The 22823-nt window shown below is 49.2% G+C and overlaps 1 protein-coding gene across 1 annotated transcript in view; it reads right to left on the reverse strand.

The window, feature by feature from the left end:
• The window catches only part of MAP7D3 (MAP7 domain containing 3), a 41615-nt gene that overhangs the window by 3036 nt on the left and 15756 nt on the right, over positions 1-22823 (reverse strand). The window contains exons 5-19 of the mRNA XM_087728245.1: positions 21019-21130; positions 20329-20349; positions 18572-18673; positions 17428-17526; positions 15944-16033; positions 14287-14400; positions 12528-12640; positions 11810-11940; positions 9447-9673; positions 4340-4475; positions 3056-3236; positions 2638-2742; positions 2012-2065; positions 1032-1110; positions 145-331 (exon numbers count right to left, since the gene is read on the reverse strand). Coding sequence (XP_087584371.1) covers positions 145-331; positions 1032-1110; positions 2012-2065; positions 2638-2742; positions 3056-3236; positions 4340-4475; positions 9447-9673; positions 11810-11940; positions 12528-12640; positions 14287-14400; positions 15944-16033; positions 17428-17526; positions 18572-18673; positions 20329-20349; positions 21019-21130 — 1751 coding nt within the window. The remainder of the gene's footprint in view (positions 1-144; positions 332-1031; positions 1111-2011; positions 2066-2637; positions 2743-3055; positions 3237-4339; positions 4476-9446; positions 9674-11809; positions 11941-12527; positions 12641-14286; positions 14401-15943; positions 16034-17427; positions 17527-18571; positions 18674-20328; positions 20350-21018; positions 21131-22823) is intronic.

Here is a 22823-nt window from a genome sequence, read left to right on the forward strand (position 1 = left end):
ACTGAAGAAGCTTCTTGGATGAGAAGCGAAACCTCTTCAAAAGAAAAAAAAAACGGGAAGTCCAGATGCTTCCCCCCCCCCCCCCCAAAAGCACCTTTGGGACCACCATAACCTGGATGACGGACAATCTCTACGGACATTTACCTGGTTTCTACTGACTGGCTGAAATACAGGGAGGGCCCATCCTCACTCCTCTCCTCCTCTTCCTCCCGCTTGTTCCCATTGAGGAAGACGTCGTCCGCTCCCATTTTCGAGCCTTCGTGCAGCAAAGTGAAACGGCACAAGGCCTCCGGGCCGTCTTCAAGGGAGGGGTCCTCGCATTTGGACTTTTCTGTAACGGGGGGGGAGTTAAAAGAGTTGAGGATTTGGGGCGACTTGCGGAGAACGCTTCCAACTACAGGGACTCCTCGACTTACAACCGCAACCAAGCCCCAAATTTCTCCGGCTAAGTGGGTTGTGTCCCCTTTTACAACCTTTCCTGCCACAGTTGTTAAGGGAATCACTGCAGTTGTTGAGTTAGTCCCACACTGGTTAAGGGAATCTGGCTTTGCTTGTCGGGAGGTCGCAAAAGGGGATCACATAACCCCGGGACACCGCAACTGTCATAAATGCGAGTCAGTTGCCAAGCGCCCGAATGCTGATCACGTGACCACGAGAGATGCTTCAACAACCGGCCCTTTCTCCAGGGCCGTTATAACTTTGAACGCTCACTAAATGAATGTCGTAAGGCGAGGGCCACCTGTATTTCCGGACTCTTCCCCAAGCCCTGAGAGTTTACACCAGGTGCGAGGTTCATTTTATTTATATGCCGCCCTATTCCCAGCGGGACTCAGGGCGGCGCACAAACCCAAGGAGGGGAAGGGAAACACAAAAACTACAACAAAAAGTACAGGGCATTTAAAACAAATTTAAAACAACCAACAGCCACACGGCTTTTCGGAAGGCCTGGAGAGAGGTGAGGGTCTGAATCTCTGCGGGGAGCTCGTTCCAAAGGTTTGCAAAGGCGAGGAGAGACAAAGAGGTGACCCTACCCGGCTGATCTTGCTTTTCGAGACCCTGTTCGTCCTCTTCTTCAGTGTCCTCATCTTCCTCATTCGACTTGTCTTCATTCTGCGACAGAGGAAAGGAAAGTGATCCTTTGCAAGGCAGGAGGGAGCATGAGATCCACGCTCAACGAGAACTGCCTGAGATTAAGTCCATCAATCAACTCAGCGTAAAAAGTAAAGGTTCCCCTCGCACACATGTGCTAGTCATTCCCGACACTAGGGGGCAGAATTCATCTCCGTTTCAAAGCCGAGGAGCCAGCGCTGTCCGAAGACGTCTCCGTGGTCATGTGGCCGGCATGACTCAATGCCGAAGGCCCACGGAACGCTGTTCCCTTCCCGCCAAAGGTGGCTCCTATTTCTCTACTTGCATTTAAGAGCCGAGGTGGCGCAGTGGTTAGAGTGCAGCACTGCAGGCTACTTCAGCTGACTGCTAGTTCGGCGGTTCAAATCTCACCGGCTCAGGGTTGACTCAGCCTTCCATCCTTCCGAGGTGGGTAAAATGAGGACCCGGATTGTTGTTGGGGGCGATATGCTGACTCTGTAAAACCGCTTAGAGAGGGCTGAAAGCCCTATGAAGCGGTATATAAGTCTAACTGCTATTGCTAACTGCTATTGCTATTTTCGAACTGCTAGGTTGATGGAAGCTGGGACAAGTAACGGGGGCTCCCTCCGTTACGCGGTGCTAGGGATTTGAACCGCCGACCTTTCTGATCGACAAGCTCGGCATCTTGGCCACTGAGCCACCTTCTCAACTCAATGTTCACAACATCAATTAACTCTCTGTGTCATTGAGAAGCTCCTGGAACCTCGGAGGCCAAAATGCACCAGCTTTGTGCCTGCTGTCGAGGCAGATCAATACGAAGGGTGGGTGGGATGGGGGGGGTGGGGGGTGGAGTTATTTTTGCAGATTAATAACCCCCACAACAGTTAAGGGCCCAAAGAGAGACAAAGAGAGAGATGCTCACTTTAGTGTCGCTTCGCTCGGCCTTCCGTGTCCTCTTCATAATTTCTTCGATTCTCTGTAGGAGAGAAATTCCGTTTGAAGGACATGGCGCAGACCCCGAATGCTTCAGGGGGATTCCGAGGGTAGCGGAGCCCACCGGTTAAAACCCCTGCCCAACCCCTCACCCGACTCGCACAGCTCTGGCGAGAGGGCAGACCGAGAGAGGGGAAGGAGGAATCCAGGAGTCCTGGCGCTCTCAAATGGGGGAATACCATAAATGCAGCAGGAACAAAAAAATGGAAATAAATTTCCCTGCTGAGTGCTGGGGGGAGGGAGGGGGGGCAGAAGGGAAAGAGTTCTCTTTAAAGGGCAACTTTCCATAACGAGGAGGAGGAGGAGGGAGAGAAAGGGGAAGAAGGAGAGAAAGGGGGAGGGAGAAAGGGGGAGGAGGAAGAGAAGAAAGGAGGACATGTAGGGAGAAAGGGGGAGAAGGAATAGAAAGGGGAAGAAGGAGAGAAAGGGGGAGGGAGAAAGGGGGAGGAGGAAGAGAAGAAAGGGGGAGGAGGAGGAAGAAGAGAAAGGGGAAGGAGAGAAAGGGGGAGGGAGAAAGGGGGAGGAGGAGGAGGAGGAGGAGGAAGGGCCTCCTACCTTCTTCCTCTCCATCCTCTCCTGCAGGTTCTGCTGCATAATCCGCTCCCGTTCCTGCCGCTGTTTCTCGGCCTCTTCGAAAGCCTTTGCCTCGGCTTCTTCCCGCTAAAAGAGGAAAACCGGCGCGGTGAGTTCCCCAGGCCCCAACCTGTCCTCTGCGAAAGGGCCCGAACGTCATTTACAGACAACGAGTTACGCCAGGAGTGGTTACGGCAGCGAAAGACAGCCGGAGCTCCCAAATCTTCACTTGGGTCCTGCGTTCGAGTCACACACCCAAGAGGGGAAAGCCTGGATTTAACTCCGCCACTGCTGCTTGGCGTTACGCCGCAATTCCCTGGGTGGACATTGTGGCCCAACGTCGGGAGGGTGGGGGGGCAGGCTGAACAAGCCGCAAAGGATGCCCCGCTGAGACCCCAACCTGCAGCTGAAGCTCCACCAGCTTCTCCTGCTCTTCCTGCTCCTTCTGAATCCGCTCCTTCTCGGCCAGCTGCTGCTGCTCCTCTTCTTCTGCTCTCTTCAGCTCCTCCATCTCTCGGAGGGCGGCCTCCTCCTGCGCCTGCTTTTCCTGGGCTAAGCTGGCCAGCTCCTCCTTCCGGATTCTAAGAGCCCAAAGCAAAGGGAAGGTGGGTAAAAGCTGGCCTAGGCAGGCCGGCCGGCCAGCCTCGTGCAGCCCGGTTTGCAAACGCCTGGCCTCTCCATCGGCAGCACCGAGCCCCACTGTTCCCAGGCCTGGGGATGGTGTGCCGGTGGAGCCCCTGTTGTGGGTTTGTGGTTGGGGTTGTTTTGCATCTGGGCTGATGTGTTTTAATGCTTTTCACTGTTTTGACTGTAGATTTGGAGGGGGGGTTCACTGCCCAGGCTTTTGGGTGGCTTGCCATATGTTGAATAAATCAACCAACCAGTAAACCCAACCAATCTACCAAGCAGTCAAGCCAACCAACCAGTCAACCATCTAACCAACCTACCAACCCAAACCAACCAACCATTCAAATCACCCAGCCAACCTACCAATCTGTCAACCCAAGCAACTCAACCAACCTGTCAACCCAACCGATCAACCAACCTGTCAACTCAACCAACTCAACCAACCTGTCAACCCAACCGATCAACCAACCTGTCAACTCAACCAATCAACCAACCTGTCAACCCAACCAACTCAACCTGTCAACCCAACCAACTCAACCAACCCAACCAACCTGTCAACCCAACCAACTCAACCAACCCAACCAACCTGTCAACCCAACCAACTCAACCAACCTGTCAACCCAACCGATCAACCAACCTGTCAACTCAACCAATCAACCAACCTGTCAACCCAACCAATCAACCAACCTGTCAACCCAACCAACTCAACCAACCTGCCAACTCAACCAACCTGTCAACCCAACTGATCAACCCAACTGACCACTCAATCAACCAATTAACCAGCCAGCAGAACCAAAGGAGAGAATGCTTCAGGCCTCCTTTCTAAAAGAAGGAAGGCAGTTTTTGAATTTTAACTGATCAGCCATTTAGAATTTTTAAAGGTTCAAGATCTGCAATGGAGCAAAAGGAGGACCTTTCTATTTTATTCAATTATCTTTGTCTAAGTCTCTTAGAGTCTTTATCCCAGGAGACCAGGGGTTAGGTTCAGAGAATCTCCCTAGAGAAACCTTGATTAAAAACCTTTCTGGGCGGGGAAACGCACCCCTCTCTCGTTTACCTTTCTTCCTCTTCTCTTTGAAGCTTTTCCTGGTCTTCACGCTCTCGCTGTTCCCGGGCAAGGCGGCGTTTCTCTGCCAAGATCTTCGATGCTTCTTCAGCGGTTGTGGTCCCTGGAAGAGTTTTGCCACTCGCATCTGGAAAAATAAGAGAGGGATTTAGCAATAGCAACAGCACTTAAGAGTTATATACCGCTCCACAGTGCTTTACAGCCCTCTCTAAGCGGTTTACCGAATCAGCCTACGGCCCCCAATAACGTGGGTCCTCATTTTACCCACCTCGGAAGGATGGAAGGCTGAGTCAACCTTAAGGTGGTCAGGATTGAACTGCTGGCAGTGGGCAGATTTAGCCTGCAATACTGCATTCTAAGCACTGTGCCACCAGGAAGGAGAATGAAAAAGGTAATACGAAGGAAGGAAGGAAGGAAGGAAGGAAGGAAGGAAGGAAGGAAGGAAGGAAGGAAGGAAGGAAGGAAGGAAGAGCACTTATATACCGCTTCACAGCCTGCCTTCCTTCGCACGCAGATTTGTATACCGCTTCACAGTGCTTTATCGCCCTCTCTAAGAGGTTAACAATGTCAGCCTCTTGTCCCCAACAATCTGGGTCCTCAATTTACCGACCCTGGAAGGATGGAAGGCTGAGTCAACCTTGTGTTGATCTGGATCGAACTGTGGGCAGAATGAGCTGAAGCTCAAGTTGAATAATCAAATACAATGGGTTTAAGTTCTAGGTAGTAGATTTTTTCTACTTCCGTGCTTTGAATTCCCTTCAAAATAAGGAATTATCTCAAAATAAGAAAAAGCCGGGTTTTTACAATAGGGTGAAGTTTCACACACCCCAAAGACCACTTTGGCTGTTGAAGAGGTTCGCCTAGAACAGTGTTTCTCAACCTTGTCAACTTGAAGATGTCTGGACTTCAACTCCCAGAATTCCCCAGCCGGGGAATTCTGGGAGTTGAAGTCCAGACATCTTCAAGTTGACAAGGTTGAGAAATACTGGCCTAGAAGCACCTCTGGCCCACGAAGAGATTTCTTGGGTGCGAAAGCTGTTTTGCTGCTATCTCAGAAAGTTTTCAAGAATTCGACTCCTGGCACGAGAGACACAAGTTTCCTTGGAAAACGCCCATCGAAGTGGAGAATTTAGGAGAAGCTGATCCATGTCTCCAACTGGGTGTGTGTGTTGGTTACAAACATTTAACTCGCATGGACCAAAGTGAAAAATATCTATGCAACCCTGGACGCTTTACTAGAGGGCTATGCTCTAGGGCAGTCTTTCTCAACCATGTCAAGTTTAAGATGGGTGGACTTCAATTCCCAGAATTCCCCAGACAGCTTCCCCAATCCCCCCAAATTAGGCAAACGGTCATATTGTTCGATCAACCGACAGTTGACTTAGGACACTTGAGGGGATGCTTTTTTCTCTTGGGCTATAATACCCTTAAAGGAGAATATTTGTAGCTCACGGTTGAAGGGAGGGGTCCTGGGTGCAGACGTTTCCTAACCCAACTAGGTAACATCATCAGTGCTATTAAGGAGTGTTGTTTGCTGTCAGTTTGTATCTTCTATCAATCATCAGCACTCAGATCAGCATATTTAGATCGAGGTCAACTTCAGATCAACGATCAATACCCCAATCAAGGAACTGTCAAAGAGCCATCAGTGACCAGCCCAATAAAAGAATCTCTAAGACCGGCCCCACCCACCCCAGAATATATAAACGGACAGCAAACCGCATTCCAGCAAACACTCCAAGTCATACACGGGTTAAGACAGTCAGTCATCAATGTCTTTCAGTTAAGGGATAATCCAAATAACATAGTCCAGTATCCATATAATCAGTCCGGTACACAAAGTTTGCTAGCAGTTGCAAAACTTACAATAGCTCACGGCACTTTCTAATAGCCAGCTTCCAAAAACACTCAGATCAGATCAGCCCAACATCTAACGCAACAGAGAGCTAGCAGTCGTTCTGGCTCCCTCTTATGGCCGATTGAGGAAAAACAGCAATCACATTTTACAGTATGATTTAAAGAAACAGGTACAACATTGTTACGTGATTTATATATTGCCAACCGAACCGATAGCTTATATTCCTAACGGCTAGCACTGATGATGTTACCTAGCTGGGTCATGAAACGTCTGCAAGAAAACCACCCATATATTATGAAGAAAAATGTATGTAAAACCTGATTATATGCATTATACTATTATACTACAGTGTAATTATTACTTTAGTATTAGAATTAGAATGAGAAAGGCAATAATTAACTAGTAAACTACAAAAGCAGACTATACTTGCTGATGCAGTAAAATTATATTATATTGTCATTTTTATCTGTTTCGTATTTGTTTTTCTATTTCTCGTGTTTTTGCTTTTTTTTGTTTTCTTTTTTTTTTGTGGTTTTTAAACCTGAAAATGTTCAATAAAAACTATTAAAAAGAAAAAAAAAGAAAAGCATCCACCCCAGAGAGCACCAAAGACTCGTCGCTGCAATACCGTAAACTCTCTTTTATGTTGGGGCAAGGAGGCCCCATGGCTTCCTGAATCACAAAACAATCCAGAGGAAAATAAAACATTTGGCCTGACTGATTTGGTCAGCTTTCTCTTCTGGCCACCGATTTCCCATTCTTCTTCAATTATCTCCCCTTTTTAATCGATCCAAACCAGGGGTGTCCATCCTTGGCAACTGGTACGTCTGGTGGACTTGAACCGCCAGAATTCCCCAGCCTCCCTAAACCAGGCTCTTTCTCTCCTTGGCAATAAATAAATCCAATTCCACATCCTCAAGGAAAGACCTCCCCACTCTGAGGACACAGCAATGTAAATGCGATGATTGAAAGTTGTTATGGATGGGAAAAATCCGATGAAAATTTATTTTAAAAAAATAAAGACCTCCCCCATTCATCCATTCTTTACAATAGCAATAGCAATAGCAATAGCATAGCAATAGCAGTTAGACTTATATACCGCTTCATAGGGCTTTCAGCCCTCTCTAAGCGGTTTACAGAGTCAGCATATCGCCCCAACAATCCGGGTCCTCATTTTACCCACCTCGGAAGGATGGAAGGCTGAGTCAACCTTGAGCCGGTGAGATTTGAACCTCTGAACTGCAGATAGCAGTCAGCTGAAGTGGCCTGCAGTACTGCACTCTACCCACTGCGCCACCTCGGCTCTTTGAAACAACAAATACTGTTTCGTGTGCAGCTCTTTTTGTTCCTGGACCCTGAATACGAGTAACACGCCCAAGGACACATGCAAACACATACGCACACAAATTAAAAAGCCACAGGTTAATCGTTCGGTAGAATGTACAAATGTCCTCACCAGGACTAAAACGGTTCTCGATTCTGCAGATTTCCCTTGAGATAAACAAAGATTACCCCGAGGTGTTTAATATTTATATATATATGCCCTTGTCGGTTTATCTTTAAAATAAAAAATGACTGCTCTATTATATTGCAAGAGACCATTTATTGCAAAAAAAGAGGAGGTGCTCCAATAAATCAATCAATAGATAAATATATAAATAGGGAGGTGTCCCTCCTAGCTTGGTCTTTCCCCCTACCTCGTTTTCGGCAGGGGAAGAAAAGGGCTCGTATGAAGGGGATGGGTGAAATGTTCCTTTGTCACCTGTAGCTCTGGGGTGAAGCTGTGGGCCGAGGACAGGGGAACAGGTGGGGGAAAAACCCGCTCTGAAGATTCTGCTTTCAAAGCAGAACGATTTACCCTGGACCTAAATTTGAGCCTGAACTGGGCAAGGAGCTAAGACTTTGCTTGGCTTAATCCGAATCGTCCTGCTCGTTCTGGGAAGAGTAGCCAGGGCTGGGCAGCGCCCCAAAGTGGTCGGAGAGGCTGGCCAGGTGAGTGTTTACCACCCTGAGCTCCTGGAAGATGTTGTCCACGCTACAGCGCATGGTCTGGAAAGTGTGCAGCAGCTTATTCAGGACGTAAGGGTCGGTGGCCACCGTCATGGGTCGGTGGACTGAGCTCCTCCGGCACAAAGGAGATGGAGGGGTAAGCCGGTAGGTCGTGGCGGGCCGTCGTGGGCACGGGAAGCTCATGCACTGCACGGGGCTGAGCCCGCCTGCGTCGCTGCGCCTGCAGGCCCCAAACACAAAATGCGGTGGGAAACCCTTGGCAGACACGGCTCCCTCCATGTTCGGCGTGCTGGGAACGCACGGCGGGAAGATGCAGGGGGAGTCCCCCTGGCCCGGGAAGTCAGCCCGGGAAGGGCTGGGGCTGGCGCCGCTCAGGGAGTGAGAGGAGCCTCCCAGGCGCGAGATGGGATCGTAGCCGAATAGCATCCTTCTGCCGAAAGAGGAGGCCGTCGGGAAATCCTGCGTGCGGAAAGACGGCGCGTCAGGAGACGAGGGACTGAAGACGTGAGGTGGCAACTCAGGAAGGAAGGTGAAGGAGGCCGCTGGCTCTGCAAAGGAAAACACGGGGCGGGGCTGAAGCCAGGGGCCGCTCAGGCCCCCCACGGGCCCATTTGGTGCTTAGCTCACTCTACGGTGCTAGCTGGACCTACGAGCGCTAAGTGGGAGGACGAGCGGGAGCCAGCAAGCCAGGAAGGGATCCTGGGGCCTGCTTAAAGCGATACAATTAGTCCTCGGCTTAACGACCAAAACTGAGCCCAAAACTGTCGCCGCGTCGGGCGTTTGTTAGGTGAGTTTTGTCATGTTTTACATCCTTGTTGGCTGCCAGGGTTACGTGAATCCCTGCAGTTGTTAAGTTAACCAGAGCCGTGGTGGCGCAGTGGTCAGAATGCAGGATTGCAGGAGAATTCTGCCCGCTGTCTGGAGTTTGATCTTGACTGCCTCAAGGGGGGGGGGTCTTATACTCTGAAAAATCCGGTATTGAGCGCAACGTGGGAAACAGACCGGTACCGAGACAGATTCAGCAATGGTGATGACGGGGGCTGGCTGGCTGGCTGGCTCAGCCTTAAATATAAACTGATATTTACTTAACTTGTTTTACATTTCACACTTCTAAACCACCCCTCAAAGAGCGAACGTACGGCAAACCGTCAAAATATAAAACGGTGTATAAAAATTAAAACGTTCATGTCACTTTTTTTCTCAATTAAGATTTTTTTTTCCTCTCTTTACCTTCTTTGGTTTTAGGCGGTCCGGCGGGCGATTCTTTCTCCGAGGGGAGCCCGGTGGTTTCCTGCTCCTGGGGAGCCGCGCTGCTCTCCACCTCGCTCTTCTTTTTGGTGACGGCGAGGACGTTCGGGGTGAGGGGTGGGCGCTGAATCGGGGCCGGTTTAGGGACCGCCATGGGTGAGGATGGCCGCTGCCGCGAGACATTTGTGGAAGATGGCTGCGGCCTGCGTCTGCCGAGAGAGAGAGAGGGGGGGGGGAGCGATTAGAAGGGGCTTCAAAGGCCAAAGAATCTGTTGACCTAATGCTTGACCCTTTTTTCTTTGAAGACGTTTCGCTTCTCATCCAAGAAGCTTCTTCAGCTCTGACTGGATGGTGGGGAATGGAAGGATTTATACTCCTTGCAGACAGCTGGTCATTTGCAGCCTTTTAGAGGGTCGTTGAGACCGCTTGGAGTCTCAAAGATGCTTTTTCAATTGGACTTGCTGGTTTTCTCTGGAGGCGTTTCGCTTCTCATCCAAGGAGCTTCTTCTTCAGCTCCGAAAGGATGGTGGGGAACGGAAGGATTTATATTCCTTGCAGACAGCTGGTCGTTTGCATCCTTTCAGAGGGTCGTTGAGGATGCTTGGAGGTTTATCTCAAGATCACCTGAGTGGTGCAAATGGGCGTGGAGCTTCTTGGAACCGTTGAAAGACCCAACAGTCTGCAACACACTCCTTTCAACGGTTCCAAGGCGGCTCCATACTCAGGTAATCTTGAGATAAACCTCCAAGTGGCCTCAAGGACTCTCTAAAAGGCTGCAAATGACCAGCTGTCTGCAAGGAATGTAGATCCTTCCATTGCCCACCATCCTTTCAGAGCTGAAGAACGATAAGGAGCCAAATGTCCTTCAAAGTAAAAACCAGGAAGTCCACAGCTGCCTCCTGAAAAAGCACCTTTGGGACAAGCGGGACCTGGATGGCGGAGAATCTCCACGGACCTCTGTCTTTATGGAGAGAACCATGAAACCGAGAGGAAAAACAATGGGTTTCTTGAAAATCTCTTGGGGTTCCTCAGTAGGGCCAAGGGGTGCAAGAATTAAGGAGAAACCTCCTGGCAGTGGGGACCATTGACCAGTGGAACATGCTGCCTTCAGAGGTTTTAGGTGCTTTACCACTGGAGGTCTTCAAGAAGAGAATGGACAGCCAACCTCGGTACACCCACGTTACACCTATCCTCCGCGAGCTGCACTGGCTGCCTATTGGTCTTCGGATACGCTTCAAGGCGCTAGTCGTCACTTATAAAGCCCTTCGTGGTATTGGACCTGGGTACTTGAGAGACCGCCTGCTGCCAATTACCTCCAATAGACCGATCAGATCCCACAGATTAGGCCTCCTCCGAATTCCATCCGCCGGCCAATGCCGACTGGCGACTACCCGGAGGAGAGCCTTCTCTGTGGCTGCTCCGACCCTTTGGAACGAACTCCCCGTGGAGATTCGAACCCTCACCACCCTCCAGGCCTTCCGCAAAGCCCTTAAAACCTGGCTGTTCCGACAGGCCTGGGGCTGATGAGTTCCTGTCCCCGCTCGAATGGTGTGCCTGTTGAGTTGTTTTTAAAATTGTGGTATTGTTTGTCTATGTCTTTTTCCCCCCTATTTGTATTCCCTACCCCCCCCCCCCTTGACTTGGGTTGTGAGCCGCCCTGAGTCCCTTCTGGGAAAAGGGCGGCATAGAAATATAATAAATTCAATTCAATTCAATTCAATAGCCAAGGTGGCGCAGTGGTTAAATGCAGCACTGCAGGCTACTGCTAGATCAGCAGTTCAGCGGTTCAAATCTCACCGGCTCAGGGTTGACTCAGCCTTCCATCCTTCCGAGGTGGGTAAAATGAGGACCCGGATTGTTGGGGGCAATATGCTGACTCTGTAAACCACTTAGAGAGGGCTGAAAGCCCTATGAGGCGGTATATAAGTCTAACTGCTATTGCTATGTAGAGCCGAGGTGGCGCAGTGGTTAAATGCAGCACTGCAGGCTACTTCAGCTGACTGCAGTTCTGCAGTTCGGCGGTTCTAATCTCACCGGCTCAAGATTGACTCAGCCTTCCATCCTTCCGAGGTGGGTAAAATGAGGACCCAGACTGTGGGGGCAATATATGCTGACTCTGTAAACCGCTTAGAGAGGGCTGAAAGCCCTATGAAGCGGTATATAAGTCTAACTGCTATAACTGCTATAATTCAATTCATTTGTCTCAAATGATGTAAGGTCTCCTGCTTGAGCAGGGGCTGGACTAGAAGACCTCCGAGATCCCTTCCAGCTCTATTCCGACTGACTGACTGGCTTTACCCCAAGCACAATAGAGGGAAAGCAGAGATTCTGAATGGGATAGAAACCTTATTGTTGCTGGAGACGGAGGGAGCTTCCCCACGTTCCCGGGTGAGATGGAGCGCCTGGAGCTAGGCAGAGATGGGGAAGGCGCTCTCCTCCCTGTGGAAGACGGGGGCTGCTTGGCTGGCTCAGGTTTCTTGGAAAAGAAGAGAGAGAGAGAGAGAGAGAGAGAGAGAGAGATACTGTCACATCACTGGTTTTCTCTTGAGAGAGATACTGCAGAGCTTCAGCTAGAATAACTTCTACTCTGCCGGGTAGGAAAAATCTCCTTCTCATCTGACATGGTGAAAAATGGGGCCCAGCTCTTTTAATTCACGTTTATAGGGAGGCGAAGGGGAGATACCAGTTCTGGACTATCTGGAAAAAAATACACTGAATTACAGAAAAGCTGGTCAGAAACGGGAGGATCGTCGGCGAAACTTGGCTTCCAAAAAGGTAGAATGTGGCTTTTTAAACCCCTGCGATGGTCATGGTTCGAGCCACCACGTCAATGCCAAAAAATGTTACCAGCAAGACACCCCTTCAAATACTTTAATTGTACCCTTATTTCTCACCACTTATTTCTCACCACTACAACTGCTACGGGGGGGGGGGGGGGCGTGGAGAGTAACTGAAGCCATCCTATCAAAAGAATTGGGAGGGGAGGCTCCGTTATCCGTGGGTCTCGTGCTGGTGCTATCCCCGAAGCTGAAACCCGCAGGCGGGTCTTACTCGAAGGCTTACCTGTGCGGATTCCGACGGGGCATGTTCGGAGGAGGAAGCCGCTCCCTTCAACCGGTCTGTGCTGCGGCTACGTAATGGCACTTTGGGGAGGTGGGCTGGGGAGCCGACGGAAGCTGAACGAGGACAGAGGGGAGAATCGATCAACAGCCAAGGATATTTGCAGTTTCAGGGTTGAGCTGGGGAGTCCTTGGTGCTCTCTTTCGAGTGGGTTTTTCCCCCCCTCATAACCCAACTAGGTAACATCATCAGTGCTAGAAGGGAGTGGAGTGTGCAGAGGAGGAGGAGTGTAGGGTCACTGGTGGTTTTCTTGGAGATGTTTCATGACCGAACTAGGTAACATCATCAGTGCTCGAACCCCCGTCCCTTCTAGCACTGATAATATTACTTAGTTAGGTCACGAGACGTCTGCAAGAAAACCACCAAACTCAAGAGCACCAAGGACCACACAGTCCTGCTCTTCTTCCTCTTCTCCTCCTCCACTCCACAAACCCCGCTCCCTTCTTGCGCTGATGACGTTACCCAGTTGGGTCATGAAATGTCTAAACTGCGAAACTCAAAGAGCAACAAGGACCCCACAGAATCCACCAAGTCGAGAAGCTGATAAAGGCCATAAAGGTAAAGATTCCCCTCGCACATGTGTTAGTTGTTCCCGACTCCAAGGGGCGATGCTCATCTCCGTTTCACAGCCGAAGAGCCAGCGCTGTCCGAAGAAGTCTCCGTGGTCATGTGGCCGGCATGACTCAACACCGAAGGCGCACGGAACGCTCTTCCCTTCCCACCGAAGGTGGTCCCTATTTTTCTACTTGCATTTTTTACCTGCTTTCGAACTGCTAGGTCGGCAGAAGCTGGGACAAGGAACGGGGAGCTCACTCCGTTATGCGGCGCTAGGGATTCGAACTGCCGATTCGAACTCAGTGGCTAAGACGCTGAGCTTGTCGCTCGGAAAGGTCGGCAGTTCAGCGGTTTGGATCCCTAGCGCTGTGTAACGGACTGAGCTCCCATTACCTGCCCCAGAGGGATGCAGAGGCTCAGTGACAGGCCACGAAATCGCTCGAGTTACCACGCTTGGGTTAAAAGTCTTTACAGGCACATGCAAAGAAGTATTTCAAGTTGGCTGCTCCTGAAGGCATTTCCCGGGACCCCAAACTCCGGGTAGAGAGCAAACCCATGCCGCCCCCATCTTCAAAGCCCCTAATGGGGAAATTCAGGAGATTTGTTATCTGGGGGAGGGGTGGTAGTGTGATTGGCAGAACTGATTTCTTCCCCATTCTACTGGTTAGAAAACATCCAACAAGGCAAGGTTAGAATAGATCAGTAGATCTATTATACCCCGTTTCCCCGAAAATAAGACAGGATCCCGTTTTCTTTTGACACCCCAAAATAAGCACTTGGCCTTATTTTTGGGGAGGTCTTATTATTTTTGAGGTGCAGGAGGCGGCGAGCGTGGTCACCTCATGGCTGCTGCTGTGTTGCCATATTTTCAGGGAGGGCTTATTCTAGCGCATGCATTCAAAAGCCCGATTGTAATTCCGTGAAAGGGGGAGGGGTTTCGTGAGGCCAAAAGTGCTGTATTCAGTGTATAAGACGCACCCAGATTTTCAGCCTCTTTTTTTGAGGGAAAACGGGTGCGTCTTATTCTCCGAAAAAATACGGTATTATCCGGGGAGGTCTTATTTTCGGGGAGAAACAGGGAACATGTCTGGTTGTGCTCCTAAACTACCCAGCAGCCCTGCCATGCTAGATGGCTCCGGGCTGTTACCTGCGGGATCTTTGCCCTCAGCAGACAAGGTGGCTGCGCTCTTACTCCTGGCTAGAGAGGCCTGGGTGGGGGTGAGCAGGCGGCTGACGGAAGTGTTCTCGGCCAAACGGCGAGCTGCGGGACGGGAAGCAACGGAGGAGGCGTCAACGAGGAGTCTCCAAGGAGAGTGAGGGGGGGGGACGACGACACTTTCGGGTGGAAGGCCGTCCACACCATGGAGAAGGCTTAGGACCCGTCTTGGCACGAGACACTTGTGGGTGTACACAGGTTTGACAAATCAATAAAAAGGGGAGCCAAATTCCAGAGCTAAGACCAGCCTGCGGAGGCCTACAGGCCCTTGCCAAAATCAGAAGTCAGATAGCGCCTTAACAACTCGCCCCGTTAGTCAGAAAAGGCACAACCAGACTTCTGATAGCAATAGCAGTTAGACATATATACGGCTTCATAGGGCTTTCAGCCCTCTCTAAGCGGTTCACAGAGTCAGCATATCGCCCCCAACAACAATCCGGGTCCTCATTTCACCCACCTCGGAAGGATGGAAGGCTGAGTCAACCCTGAGCCGGTGAGATTTGAACAGCCGAACTGCAGAACTGCAGTCAGCTGAAGTGGCCTGCAGTGCTGCATTTAACCACTGCGCCACCTCGGCTCGAAACCAAGAGACTAACCTGGTCCCCCCCCCCTCTCCAATCTACCTCACAAGGTTGTTGTGGGGCAAAGAGGAGGAGGAAGGAGTAGTGGATGCATTTGCTGCCCCTGAGTTGTTTATCGAAAGAATAAAGGTTGGATCAAAACAAGTAAAATTAAAATGCTCCAAAGAACAGCATCCTTGCCAAGAGCTGCCTACGAGGCACAAGGTCTTTATTAAGAAGGAATTAAAAAAAAAAAAGGGGGGGGGGAGAGAATTAAAAGGCAGTGCCAAGTATTGTCCAATAGGCAGGAGGGGGTCAATTGTTGGAGGGTCCATGCAGGCTGCCCCCCAAGAATCATGAAGGAAGCAATGCAGGCAGGTAGTGGGAATCAGTGGGTTTGATCTGGGCTAGCTGTACAATTTGAGGTGTGGGGCTTTCTATAAAAGCTTTCTTTCTTTCTTTCTTTCTCTTTCTTTCTTTCTTTCTTTCTTTCTTTCTTTCTTTCTTTCCTTCTTCCGCTCTTTCTTGCCCTCTCTTTCTCTCTCTTCCACTCTTTCTCTCTCTCTCTCTCTCTCTTCCACTCTTTTTCACTCTCTCGACCTCTTTCTCTATCTCTCTCTTCCACTTGCTTTCTCTTCCTTTCTGTCTCTCTTCCTCTCTCTCTCTCTGTCACTCACACAAGAAACCTATTTTCAAAAGCACCCAGAGGCCAGACAAGGAACAATGGACAGAAACTGAACAAGGAGAGATTCAACCTAGAAATGAGATATTTTCTGACAGGGAGAACCATCAACCCATGGAACAGAAGTTGCCTTCGGAAGTTGTGGGGAGCTTCATCCCTGGAAGCTTTCAAGAAGAGACTGGACTGCCCTCAGGTCAGAAATGCTGTAGGGTCTCCTTCTTGGGGGGGGGGGGGGTTGGACTAGATGACCTACACGGTCCCTCCCAACTCTTGTGAGAGTCATGAATAACAAGGGCAGTTTGCAACGATTTTTTTGAAATTGCTAACCGAGTCAAATCTTAGCTACCTGCTTTCTCTTCCTTCTGTATGTTTTCTATTTCGGGAAGTTTATTGCTCATTCTGCTCAACGATGAACTCCGCTTTTTCTCCGGTTCTCCTAGAACCCAAAAACACACAAGATTATTTTCAAGCTGCGCTCAGGATGACTTAAGATATACACAATTTATGGGGATCATCAAAAACATCGTTTATCAGACTGAAGGACAGCAACAATCCCAGCTAACACCACATTTGTTTGGCTCGCCAACTATACATTTGGAAGAAATACACCCAATATTTAACTTTGTGGATCAGTTATCCTCAAGTACCATGTTTCCCTGAAAATAAGACAGGGTCTTATTTTCTTTTGACCCCCTAAAATAAGTGCTTGGCCTTATTTTCGGGGAGGTCTTATTATTTTTGAGGTGCAGGAGGCAGCGAACATGGTCACCTTGTGGCTGCTGCGTTGCAAATTTTTTTTTGGGGGGGAGGGCTTATTTTCAGGGGAGGGCTTATTTTAGCGCATGCGCTCAAACGCCCGATTGGGCTTATTATCCGGGGAGGTCTTAATTTCGGGGAAACAGGGTATCAAGGGGGAATAAGGGCTAATTTAAATCAACGGTCTGGTTCCACCACAAAACCGCGGTAGACTAAAGCGCGCTCGACGAAAGCGCGTACGTGATGTCATCACAGTGCGACGAAAACAGCACGCTGTGAGTGGTAAACTTAAAATTAACGCGTAAATCTAAACCTAACCCCCCCAAAACTAACCCTAAACCTAACCCTAAGCCTAACCCTTAACCTAACGCTAAACCTAATGCTAACCCTTAACCTAACCCTAATGCTTAACGTAACCCTAAACCTAACCCTAACCCATAACCTAACCCTAACCCTTACCTTTATGTGAATCGGCTTGCTTTAATTTATTTTTAATTTTAATTTAATTTATTTTTAATTTTAATTTAATTTATTTTTAATTTTAATTTAATTTATTTTTAATTTTATTTGTCGCGCTGATGATGATGTCAGGTACGCGCTTTAATCGGGCGCACTTTAGTGGACCGCGGTTTTGACGGGTCACGCAACGGTCTTACAGGAAATCCTTATGACCAAAATTACAGTCCCAAATTTCTTTTTGCTAAGTAGGGCAGTTGTTTAAATTGAGTATTGTTGCAAAAATGGGCCTACCAAAACCCCACCCCCTTCACCAAAATGGCCGGGCAGAGGGTTTGGGAGGCTTGCAAAGTGCTCCTGGGGGCCAAAAACGGCCCCTTCTTTGTTCTTTTTCCCCCTCCCCAGCTCCCAGGAGCACTTTGCAAGCCTCCCAAGCCCTCTGCACGGCCATTTTGGTGAAGGGGGTGGGGTTTTTGGTAGACCAAAAATGCTGCATTCGGTGTATAAGAGGCACCCAGATTTCCACCCTCTTTTTTGAGGGGGAAAAAAGTGCGCCTTACACTCCGAAAAATACGATAAGACAAATGAAACGGTTCTCAAAATTCTCGTCTGCTGCACCTTTCTGCTCTGCTTGCGAAGCGTTGAGTAGTCCTTGCTCCGAACTCAGAGATCCTTTGTTATTCAGCCTGTTTAGGGAAGAGCTCCTTTTAGCTGCGCCTGCAAGGAAATATATATATATATGGAATTGTTAGCTTGGCAAGCATCCATCGGGCAGTATCAGAGGGAGGTTCCTACCCATTCGGTCCGGTTTGGCTGAATGGGTAGCAACTCCGGCGGACGCGTGACTGTACCGGTTCTACCCTCGCGAGCACCGTCGTGATTTTGTATTCTGCACATGCACGGAACAACCTTCATTGAAAATAATGTCATTTTTATTCCTTTTTTTAAATGTTGTGCACATGCGCGGATCGTTTTAAGTGCAAACGCGCCCGGGCTAAAATTTTTCGGCGGCCGAACCAGCAGTAATGGCAGCCGGATCCCACCCGCTGGGCAGTTATCAATGAAGGAGATTCTTTAAGACAGAAAGACGTTAATCCCTCTGCTCAATGGGAATTCAGAGTCCTGGTGACCCCATAGCTGGAGGGAGGAGACCACCAGGCCCAAATGCAGGCTACTGTATTACAACCAGGCCTTAATTTAAAAATAAATTAATATAAATTAAGAGGAAACTAAGGAAAATTTTGAACAATTTTTAAGCCGGGCTGGGCGCCAGAGAGATGCAGAAGCTGAATTCCATTTAATTAATCCGGATCGCAGTTAATAAGAGCCAAGGTGGCGCAGTGGTTAGGGTGCAGCACTGCAGGCCACTTCAGCTGACTGTTATCTGCAGTTCAGCGGTTCAAATCTCACCGGCTCAAGGTTGACTCAGCCTTCCATCCTTCCGAGGTGGGTAAAATGAGGACCCGAATTGTTGTTGGGGGCAATATGCTGACTCTGTAAACCACTTAAGAGAGGGCCGAAAGCCCTATGAAGCGGTATATAAGTCGAACTGCTATTGCTATTAATTCCGAGGTTTAGATGAGGCAAACCTATTGAGCCCGTGAAAAGCTTGTGCTCGCTCGAAGATTTGAGGCAGCACCATGAGCCATTGGGTGTGTGTGAGGTTTCATAGAAAGGGGCAGGAGTGATTCGAAGGGTAACTTTTGAGGAGATCCCGTGGCTTGGAAGAAAGGGTGGTGGGTCCTGGGAGTCTGCTCCTTACCTACGGTGGGAGAATTGAGAAGCGCTGCGGAGGAGGAGAGGCGCTTGTGGAGGGGCGTTTCGGGCTGTTTGAGGTTGAGTGCTGACGCAGAGCGCTTGCTGGCTGAAGGAACAAATGATTGTTTTAGCATCCTGATAAAACTTTCCTGGCCAGGAGGCAGGCAAGACGGACAGATGGGTGCATGGGTAGACGACAGACAGACATGGAGACCGACCGATACAACGACGCATCTGAATGTCTTAAGCTGTGAGGAATGTTCCAGGTGACATTTAACCCACGGAAGTCTCTCCTACTTAACAACATTTTGTTCAATGTTCCTAGCAGGAATCACGGACTAGATCAGTGGCAAGTAAACCCAGGTGTTTTTCAGGGGATTTTAGACAATCACCTGTCCACAAGCATTACAGGTAGTCCTTGACTTATGATTCTTTGCTTAACGTCGGTTCAAAGTTACGGCGGCCTCAGGGAAAGCGCTTCACGATTTGCGCTCGTGCTTATGACCGTTGCACTGCGAGCGCGATTTGGGTGTTTGGCAAACAGCTTACGCTTGAAACTGGCTGCTACTGTGAATTTTTTTCCCCTCTGAATGCTGGCAAAAAAATAAATAAAAATAAAGCCCACCAGGAAGCTGGATTTATTTAACTGTCACATCTGCGTTAACAGATGGGGTTAACTTGCTTTTGACCGTGGTAATTTGGGTCTGGCCATGCGATGACTCGACTTATGACCATTCCAACTTGCGGCAGAAATTCAAGTCAAGGATTACCTGAATCTGTGTTAATTAGGATCCACGAGAGAAGCATTAAGTTTCCCCAGTCTTGGACTAGAGTTTATAGAGAAAGGATATCCTGTTCCCCCAAAAATAAGACCTCCCCTGAAAATATTGCAACGGAGCAGCAGCCATGAAGGTGACCACGCTCCCCACCTCCTAAATAATAAGACCTCCCCGAAAATAAGGCCAAGCGCTTATTTTGGGGTGGGGGGGGTCAAAAGAAAATAAGACCCTGTCTTATTTTGGGGGAAACACGGCAGAAAAGAAGAAATTTTTTTCTTTGGAAAACTAGATTGCCTGATTATCAAAAGAACGGAAGGGTGTGCCCATTTGTATAAAATTATCCTTTAAAATTGTTCAGAGGTGTCTTTTTAAGACAGGTAAAGAGGTTAACAAGCGTCACAGCACAAAGGCAGCAGGAATTCTAAACAAAACGCCGTGCGGAAAAATGTAAAGAAAAATACATCCTTGGATTAAACCAGCCCTCAACACAGGCAGCTTAGATTCCCAGAATGCCTCCAGGGCGGGGATGGCAAACCTTTCCGGCACTGAGTGCTCAAACTGGAATGTATGTGCCACCGGCCCGCTGGTCTTCGTGCGCACCAGAGCATCGGAAACACGAAAACCAGCTGGTTGTTATGCGAATGCCTGTTTTTTGGGCATTTGGGGGGCCGTTTTCCAGCCGTTTCTTGGCCCTCTGTCGCCCGCGGAAGAGCAGCCGAGCAACCAGAAGAGAAGCTGGCGACAGTGCGCATGCCCTCTGCGTGCCACAGGTTTGCCATCACGGCTCTGGGGGCAAACTGAACACCTGAGCATTGCAGCAGAGCAGTTTTGCTTTGAGAATAGTGGTAGCAGCAGCAAGCTTCTTCCAAAACGGCCCCTTCCAAAATCCTCAAATCAAAGGATGCCTTTGAGGGGGAGGGGGTGTTTAGGTTAATGAAGGTAGAAAGCAGGCAAGCAGGCAGATCGTTCCAAGGGGACCCACCTTCAGCTACAGCTGGGGCTTCTGTGGAAGAGAAAAGGGATAGGCGCATGTCACAAATTTATCACAGCTCTCTTCAAAGAGAGAGAGAGAGACAGAGAGTGAGAGACACAGAGATGGAGAGAGAGAGAGACAGATGGAGAGAGAGAGAGATGGAGAGATGGAGAGAGAGAGAGAGAGAGAGAGAGAGAGAGAGAGAGAGAGAGAGAGAGAGAGAGAGAGAGAGAGAGAGATGGGGGCCCCTCGGTTGTCTTAAAATGCTTAGCGACCAGAGGGAAGCCGATTCTCCTGGCTTTTAAAAGGCATCTGTTATTCCAGAGGGGTTGACTGTGTAAGATTGAATTCGATTCCAGCCAGGGTGCCAAGACCGAAGTCTCTGTCTCCGCATTCCCCACCCCGAGAGAAGAGGATAATATTTGGAGCTCGAGGTGAAAGATCCTTGGTATTCTCTGAGCTTGGTTTGCTTTGCTGACGTTTCGTGGTCCAGCACCATCAATGCTCGTTTGCAAATCCCACCCCCTTCTAGCGTTGATGATGTTACCGAGTTAGGTCAGGAAACGTCCGCCAGAAAATAATCAACCTCAGAGAGCATCGGGGACCCCACAATTTCCCAACCTGGCATTCTCAAAACATGGTAAGGTCACAATCCTAGAGCATTCCAGATAAGACATCCCGGAGTCCTAGGGAACCCACCTGCCTTCCCGCTGGTGTCTGTCACCGATCCGCTCCACGACCACCGTTTCTGCCGCGAATCCAGCCGCTGGCTGCGTGCCAACGTTCGATGGACCACCGCTTCGTAATGCACCTACAGATCAAACCGTCCGGGGGATTAGTTTGCGAGAACTTATGGCTGCCTGCGGGAAAGCAGACCGTTATGTCCCCCCCCCCCTTCCCCCAGGAACTGATTATTCACCGGCTTTTACAGGACTTTGTGTCACTAATTAGAAAGCAAGACCAGCTGAAGACCAGAGACTCCGATTAGCCGTAATCTTGGCGATAAACAAGATTTGCGCTAAGATGCACAGGTTCAGCTGTTGGGGGGCAGGCGGGCTTGTCAGATTAGCAAAACCACTTCTGTGCTTTCTGTAGTTCAGTGTTTTTCAAGCTTAGCCAAGATGCTTGGACTTCAACTCCCAGAATTCCCCAGCTGGTCATGCTGGGAGTTGGAAGTCCAAATATCTTAAAACGGCCAAGCTTGAGAAACACTGGCATAATTTCTCACCTTAGTACCGTACGATGTTTCCATATATCAATTTATTCTCCTCACCCTGGCAAGTTTATTACTAGAAGGTGAATTTTTGGGGGGGGGATTTCACTTCCAAATGCAAACTTGTCTAGAATTCTTAAATGATTCAGAATTGTTTCTATTCAAAGGAAGGCTAAATTGCAAGGGTGGCTCAATAGGGACGTGGTGGCTCAGTGGCCAAGACGCTGAGCTTGACGATAAAAGGTTGGCCGTTGGAATCCCTAGCGCCACATAACGGAGTGAGCTCCCGTTACTTGTCTCAGCTTCTGCCAACCTAGCAGTTCGAAAGCAGGTAAAAAATGCAAGTAGAAAAATAGGAGCCACCATTGTTGGGAAGGGAACAGCGTTCCGTGCGCCTTCGGTGTTTAATCATGCCGGTCACATGACCATGGAGACGTCTTCGGACAGCGCTGGCTCTTGGGCTTTGAAACGGAGATGAGCACCGCCCCCTAGAGTCAGGAACGACTAGGACGTATGTGCAAGGGGAACCTCTACCTTTACCTAAATCGCAAGATTCTGGTACAAAAATCTGATGTAGTTGGGAAAAAGCATTTGGCTAATTCAGTCACAAATCAGATGGATTTCCACGTTTTCAGGACTCCCTTCTGTGCCCCTAGTTGAAAACAGTTCACAGAGAAATTTTCAACCACCAAGTTTTTAGGAAATTCCACAGATTGGCAGAGGAAAGAAAGTATGGTTTGCAAGCCTTGATGCAAGTCAAATATGATAACACACAGGAAATTTCTCAACGGCTGGCAGAGGACTCCCTCTTTCAAATCTGCTTGCAAATCTTTCTTAGGCCAGGCAAATGCTGTAATTTTTGGAGTATAAGACGCACCTTTTTCCCTCAGAAAAGAGGCTGAATATATGTAGGTGCGTCTTATACACTGAATACAGCATTTTTGGCCTCACGAAACCCTGCACACTTCAACAAGATGGCCGTTCAGAGCCTTTAGGGGGCTTCCAGAGTGCTCTTGGGGGCTGGGGAGGGTAGAAATCAGCGAAAAACGGGGTGTTTTTTGCTTGTTCCCCCCCCCCCCCCTTGAGCAATCTACAAGCCTCCTAAAGGCTATTCATGCCCTTAAAAAAACAAACACACACACGGGGCGTTTTTGCGAAAAACGGGCTATTTTGGGGAGGTCTGCAGAGTGCAAAAACTTTTTTTAAAAAATTTGCCTCTTCAAAACCTTGGTGCATCTTATACTCCAAAAACTTCGGTAATTGCTCACACCACTGCATTTTTGTCGTCATG

Source organism: Thamnophis sirtalis, unplaced genomic scaffold (assembly GCF_051295495.1).
Source record: "Thamnophis sirtalis isolate CommonGarterSnake01/CBP01778 unplaced genomic scaffold, rThaSir2_p1.2 scaffold_13, whole genome shotgun sequence".
Taxonomy (NCBI): Eukaryota; Metazoa; Chordata; class Lepidosauria; order Squamata; family Natricidae; genus Thamnophis; species Thamnophis sirtalis.